Source organism: Priapulus caudatus, unplaced genomic scaffold, assembly GCF_000485595.1.
Source record: "Priapulus caudatus unplaced genomic scaffold, Priapulus_caudatus-5.0.1 Scaffold317, whole genome shotgun sequence".
NCBI lineage: Eukaryota > Metazoa > Priapulida > Priapulimorpha > Priapulimorphida > Priapulidae > Priapulus > Priapulus caudatus.
This window is the reverse complement of record NW_014577378.1, coordinates 264,762-277,379: the sequence shown is the minus strand read 5'-3', so window position 1 is coordinate 277,379 and position 12,618 is coordinate 264,762. Positions and strand designations below refer to the sequence as shown.

Genomic DNA, 12,618 nt, shown 5'->3' with positions numbered 1-12,618 from the left:
GAGAGAGAGAGAGAGAGAGAGAGAGAGAGAGAGAGAGAGAGAGAGAGAGAGAGAGAGACACAGGGAGAGACATACACAGTGTCCCCTCTCTCGCCGCACCGACAACAGAACGTGAATTTGCCTCCACATCGAGCCGCCGCCATGTCCGAGTCAAACAGCTCCCGACTGCGACGCTACGACACACTGACGACGCTGACGCTACTACTAGTACTACTGCTAACACCTCACCGCTGCGACGCTGCGTGTGACGCACCGGCCGCTCCCGACCACGGCCACGCAGTCGGCGGCCGACCAGCGACGTGGAGCGACGACGGGACGGCAGTGCTGAGGTACGAGGCGAACTCGCAGCTGCGCTACAGATGCGAGTTCGGTTACGAACTGGCCGTCGACGTGCAGCGAAAGTGCATGCCGAGAGGTCGCTGGAAGCCGGCCAAGACACCGCAATGCCTCTCCGCCATCGTAAGTATCACACGTAGTACCAGCGTCTGCTATCATCATCATCATCATCATCATCATCATCATCATCATCATCATCATCATCATTATTATTATTATTATTATTAGGCAGTGGCTAAGCGTCCGGTCATCCATTACCGAGCTCAGCACAGATTTCCAAATCCACGTTACGATTAGGCCACGACCCCTTTCAAATCGTTGATTTTACTGAATTTACTATTGCTTCAAAAGTTTCAAAAACACATTTTTTATAAAGGTAATTAATATTATGGTAAAAACTTATTGTTTATTGTTTTTTACTGGAAAAATATAGTTGGGTTCACATAAGAAATATATGATCGGACGCTTAGCCTGGGAACTGGGCGTCCGGTAACCGGACGCGTAGACATGGCCTTATTATTATTATTATTATTATTGTTTCCAAATTAAGTGGATCACGGCATTAGCCGGTAGCTTCTGGGTGGACCGTGTCCCAACCTGGGACATAGGGATTCAATCTAGAATTTTGCGCAGGATGTGTGCTGTTCCCAGTAGTGCGATTTTCTGCACTTGTTGGGCAGTGTGGTGGCCAGGGAGTTCCTTAAGGTTCTTCTGAAAACCATTCATTATAGAGCCAAGGGCTCCAACCACCACTGGTACAATTCTCGTCTTAGTGTCTTAGTTCTTCGTTATTATTATTATTATTATTAATTATATCATTATCATCAGCAGCAGCAGCAGCAGCAGCATATACTAGTATATATACATAGGTTCAAGGTTCATGCTACAACTAAGCGACTAATAAATAAACAAGTAGGCAATAAATAACAAGCACATCACATATAACATAAGCAAGACATAACATAAATGCATAAGCAATAAGACATAAGCAATGACATAAGCATAACATAATGTCACACACACACACGTGCTTCCTCGATACAAGAAGCAGCAGTGAGTGAGTGACCCGGAATCAGTGAGTAGTCAGAACACAGCACGAACACTGCGTTGCATAGATTTCCGTTTGCGGTGCTACCCCCGTTGTTAGCCTACGTCTATATCTGACACAATAATCACTGCACACCCCATCCCCCCTCGCTCCTACACGTACCACAGTGAATCATTGAACGGATCACGGGCTAATAATACCTTATATTACCTCAGGTATTATTAGCTCTTGAATGGATATAGCCAAGAGTAGATAATAACAGTGTTATTATCTACTCTTGATATAGCCAAGAGTAGATAAATAACACATTAACATGTGTTATTATCTACTCTTCCCCACCGGACGCGGACATAACTTGAAGGACATGACTTAACACATAGTATATGACGTAGGTGAGCTGGATTCTTTACAGATTTCTCACCTACACTCATCACGACCGTTACATAGGTCCGGGAGAGCCTGCCACCATCCCGGGAGCGCCATGAGCCTTCATACAAATATTTAAGCACTGCCACTACGCAAGCAGTGAATGTCAGGGTCGGCCCGTCAGTCAGTCACGGCTGGACGGGAATCAGTGATGTCAATACTTGTAAGAATAACTCCTCGTGAAAGAAATCCCCGGCCGTGACTCACCTCCGAGTTACCACGACGTCATTAGCATGGCTGGAGGAGGAGCAGCAGTAGGGGGAGGCGGGGTGGCGTGGGAGCCCCGGCCCGCGGGGCACGACCGGACCGGCTTGAAATCTGGCTCGCTACCGCTGCTGCTGCTATGAAAAGCAACCGCAGGGACGCAGCAGCGGTAGTCTTCTCTGAGCAGTGGTGCTAAACCTAGGCTGTACACTGCGCTCGCACACGCACGCGTTTGTCTTTGTGCGTGCGCGCACTCTGGTGTCTGTTCGGCCAAGAACAAAACTCCGCGACGTACGCAGTTAAACGAGCGCTCTACTCTCGCGCTAGAAAAACGCAGAGGGATCAACGCTTCGTGGTTGAGTGTTTACTCTTTGCGCTGACGCGCAAAGGCGCCGCACTCGCTCGCGAAATTCCCCACACGTCATCAACGTAGCGAGAGCGAGTAGAGGGCGCGCAGGAGAAAAACGAAGAAAACGGAATTTCCACGAGACAGCAAATAAAAGGTTGCCAGCGCTTTCCGAGACTCGCTTACAGTTTACAAGTGGAAGGGACCAACAGCATCGAACGCGAGCGCACTGCAACACGCAGTACTCGACAACACACCGACTCCCACCTGCGGGCTACGGAATAATTCCAGGCGGAGACCAACCGAGCTGAATAACTCTGCAGTGAGCATTAGAGGTTAGAGGCCTTTCACACGTTGCTAATCCACGTCTGACAAGAGCTACCTATAGCAACGCGAGAGAAGGAGAAAGTGAGTGAGTGAGTGAGTATTGCCGTGGCTCGAAAGTACGTCGACTGGCGTGCTCCAAAATAGGACGTTCAATATGGGAGCATAGCAGTAACAACTATACCCAATTTCAAACATGTGGGTCAAACGGTTCCTGAGTTATCGTTGACCGTAGCAAAATGTTGACGGAAAGACGGACTGACGTACCACGGACGACGACTGCCACTCATTAGACTGCCCTGATGTTTTCATTTGGGATAAGTACGTATTGATATTTAAGAGCTCGCACCTGTACGATCTCCGACTGATTCAGTCCCACATCCTCAGTATTGACACAGTCATCCAAGCTGCCTTCTTCATTCACATGCAGCATATGCACCTGTAAACACGTGCACACAAGTAAAGCCAGTGACAAAACACACGGAATGTGAGCGGCTGTCACATCAGTTATGGTTGTCACCAAATTTAAAAGATGGCCCCGTAACATTACAACTTGCTTGACGTCACGAATGGACTCACTTGACTTTCACTTCCCTTGAATAGGTAAATGCTTTCTCACTGTTCATGCACAATTCGGCTTCTATCTGGCCTCTATTCTCTATCTCTATTTCTTATTGCACAAAGCGCTTGCATTCATGCTGTTTAGCAGTACTGTACCTTCTCAGTTAGACTGTCGACGTCAGTATTGTCACCTTCAATGCGGGAGCGAACCCATGACAGTGTCATCTCACAGAGCAGAGGGTGCTGGTCCAGTCCGATGCTATTGTCATCGTCTCCCTTCTGCACAACCTACAACAAGCATGGTCTGTCACAACCTACAACAAGCACGGACTGTCACAACCTACAACAAGCACGGACTGTCACAACCTACAACAAGCACGGACTGTCTAACCGCGAGGTGAGGCAAACACTGCAGGCGTAGAAATAAGGAGAGAAAAAGATATGGTCCACAGGAGCCATCTAGTTTGTAATTTAGATGGTCCTCCTAAATGTCTAATTGTTCTCTAAAAGTAATGCGGCGTGCAAGCCGTGAGAGCGAAAGAGATTTTACATGGTGATAAAATGGTTGGTTATTCACCTACAATGAATGTATCAAAGGATACAGTAATTGTTTATTCACTTTAATAGTATATTGGTCCGTCGGACCATTGACTTTGAAAATCTGATGGTCCTCCTGATTATTTTATGGCCCCGGACCATTGGACCATCGCTTATTTCGACCCCTGCACTGGTGTGCACGTATGCAGTGGTGTTTATGAGCAGAGAATGTTGACAAAGAATATCAGCTATTCCACCTGCCAGTATCGCCTATTTCATGAATGTTGAATTCTAAAAAGCTCATAGAGAAGCAAAAAATTAGTTTTTATAAGCCTCGTTCACACGAGACCTCGTATTTATGAAATACGGTATTTGTGAAATACCGAATCTGAGACAAATACGCGACCGAGCGTTCACACGCTGATTCGCGGCTCCAGAAATGCCGTATTTGCGAGTACGAGCTACTTTAGTAACAATCAAGCGAACAATGCGAAATAAACAATGCAATGCGCACCAACTGCCGATAAAATACGTAGACTGGTCCGCGTTCGACAATTCCACTCGCATTACACTGGAGACTGTCGAGCGCGGAGCAGTCTATAAAATACGCGGCTTCAGAAATACGGTATCTAGCGTTCACACGAGGAAATGCGCGGTCCAAGAGATCCGGTATTTCTCAAGCACGGCAAATTATTCGGGGTCTGGGAAGCCGCGTATTTACATGAAATACCGGATCTGTTTAGATACCGTATTTCTTGGACCGCACATTTTAGCCTCGTGTGAACGCTAAATACCGGATTTCTTGCTACGTGTGAACGTTGCTACGTGTGAACGCAGCTATGGCAAGCAGCGAGGTCGTGAAAGAAAAACAATCAAAATCACAAATTCTAGCTGAACCTTTCAATTGCCGCATTTTTTTTTTGCTGTGTTTGCACGTTTCGAGGTCCTAGCAAAGCGAGGACCAGATATGGGGGTCCAGGGGCATGCCCTCCCAGAAATTTTTTGAAAAAATTGCTCAATTTGGTGCATTCTATGCTAGTTTGGTGCACTGTAGGCACTGTTCTATGGAAGAACAGTGATATTCGTCAGTGAGGAGGCGGTGTTTTGGACAAATTTCCTCACGCCTCGCTCGTGTCCATGCAGGGGAAACACTGCTTTCGACTGCACCTACCTCTATCTGCACCCTAGGCAATCCAAGAAACTCCTTATCCACAGCAACTTTCAACATGTTCTTCTGAATAAATTCATCAGTTTTTTCCACCAGGGAGATATCCGAATGCCTGTTAGCGGTGGACCGGGTTCCTGTACAACAGCAAAAACACAGCAAGTCTGTCAGAAGGTTATCAAATTATAATGTGTCAACACAGCCACTCGTGATTCATCCCATCTGCTAAATCAAGTGTTCGTATAACTAAACTCACGCAAAGTCATCATTAAATTTATCCGTTCATTTACACTGTGAGAATTATTTACATGTCGCAAGTAAATATTTGCAGAGTACATATCGTGTAGCCAGTTACACCTATATTAAATATTGCTAGCATAAACTTTAGGACAATGGGAAATTCCACTCGTGATTCATGGCTTTTTCGTATTTTTATATTTCGATCGAGATCTTCCACCCGCATGGACAGTATAACGGTGTACTGACTGACGCCTACACGAAAATCATGAAATTTGTCAATCTGCATGTGTAACTGTAAGTCACACAAACCAACGAGCCATTGTTGCCTTTTATCTTCAAACTACAAGACTTAGAGCTTCAATAACGATTCATATTAAAATGGTGGTGGTCCCTACAATGTTTGACATAAATCGATTCCTACAAACCTTTGTATAACTAAAACCACGCAAAGTCATCATTAAATTTATCCGCTTATTTACACTGTCAGAATTATTTACATTTCGCAAGTAAATATTTGCATTTACATTTCGCAAGTAAATATTTGCAGAGTACATATCGTGTAGCCAGTTACACCTATATTAAATATTGCTAGCATAACTTAGGACAATGGGAGAATTCCACTCGTGATTCATGGCTTTTTCGTATTTTTATATTTCGATCGAGATCTTCACCGCATGGACAGTATAACGGTGTACTGACGCCTACACGAAAATCATGAAATTTGTCAATCTGCACGTGTAAGTCACACAAACCAACGAGCCATTGTTGCCTTTTATCTTCAAACTACAAGACTTAGAGCTTCAATAACGATTCATATTAAAATGGTGGTGGTCCCTACAATGTTTGACATAAATCGATTCCTACAAACCTTTGTATAATAAAACACGCAAAGTCATCATTAAATTTATCCGCTCATTTACACTGTCAGAATTATTTACATTTCGCAAGTAAATATTTGCAGAGTACATATCGTGTAGCCAGTTACACCTATATTAAATATTGCTAGCATAAACTTTAGGACAATGGGAAATTCCACTCGTGATTCATGGCTTTTTCGTATTTTTATATTTCATATAGGGAGGCATGGCAGTATATTCACACAAACCAACGAGCCATTGTTGCCTTTTATCTTCAAACTACAAGACTTAGAGCTTCAATAACGATTCATATTAAAATGGTGGTGGGCCCTACAATGTTTGGCATAAATAGATTCCAACAAACCCTTGCATGTTGCTTAAGCAACCCTGCAATAGGCTGTTTGTTATACAAACGCTACAATCCCATGTAAGCTACGATCACGAACATATGTATACTACTAGCAACTAGTACACACATGTTCATGCTACAACTCTATACATTGCCTAACCTACCCCCGAGATCCTACGTAAGTTATCCTAGACAAAGCTGGCTTGGTTCTGCCGCATGATCAACTTACGTAACCCAGGCATAACCTCAGCTATATTCGGTGTTGATCGCAATCAGGACCTACCATGCCTCCCTCACTCTCTCTCACACACACGCGCGCACACACGCACACACGCACGCACGCACGCACGCACGCACACACACACACACACACTCAAACACAGCACACACCCACGCGCACATACACACACACACACATATATACATGATATATATATACATATAATTGTACAGTAAAACTGTTTTGTCATGTTTTTGTAGGTGTACAGGCACTGAACAATGGGTTATATAAATTGTAATTACTGGCTGGATTTCATAGAAGCAGGTACCCCATTTCTACCTAGTCGAATGAAACATATAACAGCTACTTTTGCATTTTTCAGACTGTGCCCGATTATTGGAATATCGTCATCTGACACGTGCGTTTATCGGCGACTAGGACCAAAGAACTATGCCAGCCTGCATTTTGCCAGCCTATGCATTCACTTGAATCATAAAAAATTGCACATCTAAAGATTATTGCGGTTTCAAATATCCAGTTTATTAAACAAATAATTAACAGCTTCCCTGTGGATTGTTTTGTTTTTTGGATTACATTTCTTACTCGTGGTTTTCTGCTAAATCAATATCTGGCAGCTCCAATAACCTTTAAGTATCTAGTTCAATACAACACAATTATAGATTAACTGACGTTGGGATAACATTATGATGTCAATATCTGTTTTCACACATGAACTATACCTTGGAAATTAAATAGGAACAGTCAATATTGCCCCAGTCTTTTAAATAAGGTATATAATCTTATATCAGATTCAGACAGCGACATGTCATGTCACAGCTAATTGATCCACGCCGAACGAGTTGGGGGATACATACTACTGGATTTGGCCTGCGCGCCGCCACGCCGCGTTTTGTTTCAGCCGCAGTGGATTTCCTGTGACTGCCTACCTCCGGCCTGTCATGGGAGTCTTCTCGGATCATTCTCTTAAAAGTTCGCATGAAGGGTCGCGCGTTTATCGTAAAAGCGAAGCAAGACATCGGTTTTTGGTGTGGCGAGCATTGTTTTGCCATGGTAACAACATTTTTTGTCGATAATATCTAGAACCTGTAACTTCTGCAGTTGTTAACCGGTGATGGTCATGAAATTTCCAACCACAGGACCAATATATTACATACGTAAATAGGGATACATTTATAAGTTCGCACTTGGTGTGCCAAGTTCCATGACAATTCGTTAAAAACAGACACAAGTTACGAGGTTCTACTCAAATATTTAACAAAATCGTTGTTACATGGCAACGATGACTCTGCCACACCAAAACGATTCCGCGTATTCGCTTTACCATACACGCACCTTGGCATTCTCTGGGGAGAAGGTGTGGCACAGTAGCAAAACCAGTCCACTGTACCTACATTTACCCTTTTTTTTACTCTTGACGTTGCATTCATTATTTCGCTCTTACCGCTCTCTGGTAACCGGGCCTCTAATTCACCCTAGCGCTACAAACTTGGTATACTTTACACATCTTTGGGGAAGAAGGTGTGGCAGAGTACGCTAAACCAGGTCACTGCGACTCTTATTGACCTTTACCATTTTGACTTGATCATATTTTTCTGTCCGCTCTCTAACTGCCCGTAATTGACCATAGCGTCTGACCAAACTCTGTTGGTAAGTCTTTCACATTCTTGGGGTAGAAGTATGTCGCATCTCTCAATAACTGCCGACCACTGGGCCATCTTGACCCTCAGTTTTGAACACTCACTGCGACTTACATTTCCCTTCGGCCTCTCTAGGGTAACCAGATTCATATACTTCAGTCATCTGAGGCACACTCAGTTGGTTCTAACAAAGCGCTTTGGTCCTTTTGTGACTTATTTAACTTTACTGCTTCTACATCCTTACAGAGATATTACGCATTCAATACTAGAATCACGGGGGGATACATTTGGTGGGGCGACAACTGCTCGTTTCTAGTTAATATATTTAGCTAGAAAAGACCATGGGTTAGATTTTCAGTTGTTAGTTTAGTTATAACAGGCCGGATAATGCCATAATTGTACTGACACATGGACTAGCCTAATTGAGGAATTATGCACACGTTCTTGTTAAGAAGTGCCGGTAAACTGTTTTCTTTACCTGCTGTAACTAGAGTTTGTTACCTAGCTATCAAAGCCATGTATTTTTAAATATTTAGGTGCGAATAAACGTCCGTCTAACCACAATTTTAGCCCTTTTTCTAATATTGGTTTAGCCTTCCTAATGCAATTATAAAATTACCTCCCGTGTTCAGTAAAAATTTAGCAGGAATCCATAATTATGTCATATGCTCATCAAATTAAGCAATTTTCAAAATCTGCCATTTTTTTAACAACATGTTAAGCAGCTACTAAGGTGTACATGTAATTTTAGCAACAGGTAACATAGCTAACAGTCATTATATGAAGCGACCATTGATGCCGGTCCATATTGACGGTTTGCTTATCCAGTCCGTGTGTAAGGTATGAGGTAACAGCTGCTGGGTGGTCTCCTATATAGGGTCTTGGCCTCGTTGATTAGACTGGGTACTGGCGTTCTGAAGCAGTATATGGACATTGCCTTAGTTCTCTTGACCATAGTCTGGCAATCAAAATAACTTATTGTAACGCTAGCTGCAACATTAATATTTACATAAGAAATGTAAGCAATTTTCATAAGTGGTTTATCTATTATATACCTGATCACCCTTTCCATGGAACTTAAATATATGTTGTGGAGATTTTTCTGTTAGTTCACCTCATAATACCACTAATAATTATTTGTGCCAAGGAAAAGGGCCAATTTTTTCATTAAACAATGCCGCAAAATAAGATAATAAAGAGTTTGTTATATTCATTGTGTGAAACACCCTGTAAGTCATGGTAGCTTTGACACTCCTCGACTAATAGCACTCCTTCTTGGATGTTTGGGTAAGAAATCTGAAAGTCTGCTTGCTTGCCATTTCGCTGTTGTCTGTTGTTGCTCTCGCAGAGTTTTCATTACAATGAAGGATAGCAAGTGTTAATCTGCAAAGTAGAGTACACACAGGTCAATATTTGTGGCATTGTAAGTCACACAGTCATTAGCGCATTTGTAATTCCCGATAGTGTTCACCTCGCAAGTATAGTATGACTGTTATCGGCAGCTTCAACCTAATGATGCAGAGCCGATTTTGAACCACCGGGGGGCGGCTCCCGCCCATAGGATCAATTTCGTCTATAGGAATGCAAAGTAATTGGCTGTTTACCCTGTGACTTCATAGCTGATATAGTGGAAATGAAACTGAACTCTTCGGTGCGCAAAGCGTATTAACTATGACGTTGCTGATAGGATCAGGCTCGACGCTCTTGCTCCTCTGGAGCAAGCACTTAGGGATGTCCCTCTTCAGTATATTGGCAGTCACGATGTTTGTCAATATATGGTGAGCCCGGGAACCTGCATGTGCAAAGACCTCCAAACATTCATACATAGGAAACTTCAAACACTCTTTTACACAATATCAGGAGTCTATCAATTGATAGACTCCTGACAATATCAGTGGAAAGTTATATTTGCCACTGAGCATCTTTTAAATATTATTGTTCAGTAAACGTATGGAAAGCTTATGGCAAGGGTTATTTCAACAGCCGCTGTTTCTGCTACTGAATAATCACTGATAGGGACATGCCGGCGGTCGTGTAAGGAGTTCTGTGAGTGGTCACAATGTTATACTTTCTTTTCATTAAGATATATTTGAAGTGCAGTCTAAAGGACTGTCGTACATGTACAAATACATTATCATATTTGTAAAAAAATACACGTGTATTACACTTATGATCCACTGACGATCTTCTAAAGGGTCATGTAGCAAGCAGAAACAATTTCACCCATGCCCTGTGTGGATGTTGGTAATGTGGTTAAGTATTTGAACACACTTTCTCCCACACCAGCTGACCATTGCCACCAGAGCTTGCAGCACACAGTAGATGTGGTTGCTGACAGATCGTGCCCACAGTCCCAGATATCGCAGTGTTCCTTTGGCAGCTGCTAACAACTTTGTTGATACCCTGCAAAATATAAGGAAATATCAGTTTTTAATTTTTATCAGCTGTAATGCGCATTACTACCTAATGATGAGAACTTCTTTGCACCTGACAAATTTCCCGTCCGTGGGTTTTAATATAATTTTAGTTTTATTTACCTGTAAAGTGATTCTGCACACCCACCCACACACGCTTACCTTTAGCAACATGCCAAACATCAAACCAGTGAATAATGTAGGGCCTGACTTCCCTCATATACTTCTTCACTGAAACATGGCGATGCTGTTGTCACACCGTTCATGTACAACCTGTCCTTTTCTCCAGAAAGTCAAGGCACTGAATGAGGCCCTCCAGTTCCATTGCATTCGAACTCTGCACCTCACTACTCTGTAGGGAAACCAAATCGGAAAGGCTCATCTTGTGGTGTTTTGATCGCACACACTAAAAGATGATTGAACAAGTGACTTGCAATAGTGCAATGTAAAAGGTAAATCTATCAATTTACGTTTTAGCCATCAAAATATAAATTATGACGACAGTTAATCCTACTCTATTCTACTGATTAACCCTGGATAGTCCGCATGTCAAGCACCTTAGCTGTCAATAGGTTCATGACTGTTAACTGCGCGATATTTAGCAGTATGCCCAGGGCTGCAGCACCTGCCGTCACCACCTATTCGTAGTGGAAGCGATTCCTTTCGACTTCTTGCTAACCACGCTTTCCTTGTGTTCTGAGCTTCCATACTCTTGCAACTTGAAAGGATCAGTGTACGATTGGGTTTGAATCAAGGCTTATGTCCCGAAATGATGATTCCCACCCCTAAGTGGACATGTCTTAACATATTGATCACTTACCAGGCGCTGCTCCCGCTGAATAGGGATGCCAGCAGCTAAGCCAGGTTGCCACGGGCAGCTTTCATTCATTTTGCTGACTCTGACCGAAATCCTGGAGTGTCCATCTCACAACTATCGCTGCACACTTTAGCAGGCTTCCCACTGATCTTCTGATCGAAGTCACACGACAGGAGCGAGCAGCACTACTGTCTAGAGCAGAAATAAGGTAGCTCAGGCCAATACTCCAAAAACGACTTGAACTTTCGCCTCAAGCAGGATCCCCTGTAGATACGCTAGACCATATCTTCCTCGCTGAATAAAAAAGTAAATTGATTAGGTTAAACCTCATTCATAAAAATATCAGGAAAATTTTGGAACCTGACAAACTGGCAGGACCACAACTAGCAGCAGGCTACAAAAATCCTTTTGATTTACATTTTCTTCGCGGCACACTCACAATTGCGTCACCCTTTCGTCAATGCAGCTGTCTGTGCTCTGTCTGCTGGAACCTCTTCCCAGATTTTCGGCTGTGGAGTCTATTCAGGAATCTGTTAGGCATCAGCTATTTCCTGATCACTCCGTCTGTATGCTGACGTCCGGTGACTCTGGGCTACGGAGCTGAATAGCAGCTTGTGCCGATGCCCGTGTCTCTACTATTACTTTTGCAACCACGATCGGACATAGTTTGGCTGCGGTCTGCGTCCGAGCAGGTCTTCACACGAAGTTGTCTGTGTGAACGCGGTTTCACCTTGAGCAGAGTAAGTAATATCGTTAGAACGACGATACATGTTTATCACATAAACCAAACTGTAAAACGTTTAGAGAAAATAACTAGAGGAGGAACTTTATAACGACTTAATAATTTTTACATAAAAATTTTACAAGAAAATAAATTATAAGGATTAATAAGCTTTATATGCATATATACCGTGTTGGGGGTGCGTATTGGGGTTACCATTGTCTGCCTCCTCCCTCTCCTACGCGTGTATTGTACACACCAGGATCTCTCACCCCCCATTCGGTACACACCAACCCCTCCCATGCACACCGCCGGTAACACTGCGCTCTGTACCCCCTCATATAGCCATTTTTTTAAAATATTTTTGGCGTAATTAATACAAAAAGAATGTTTAG

General features: G+C 43.2%; 1 protein-coding gene across 5 annotated transcripts in view; it reads right to left on the bottom strand.

Annotated features, from left to right (window-relative positions):
* LOC106808951 (influenza virus NS1A-binding protein-like) overlaps nucleotides 1-12,618 on the bottom strand; it is a 76,855-nt gene that overhangs the window by 6,863 nt on the left and 57,374 nt on the right. For all 5 annotated transcript variants that reach the window (XM_014811879.1, XM_014811880.1, XM_014811883.1 and 2 more), the window contains 3 exons: nucleotides 4,954-5,084; nucleotides 3,402-3,533; nucleotides 3,034-3,123 (listed from right to left, as the gene is read on the bottom strand). In XM_014811879.1, the coding sequence (XP_014667365.1) occupies nucleotides 3,034-3,123; nucleotides 3,402-3,533; nucleotides 4,954-5,084 (353 nt within the window). The remainder of the gene's footprint in view (nucleotides 1-3,033; nucleotides 3,124-3,401; nucleotides 3,534-4,953; nucleotides 5,085-12,618) is intronic.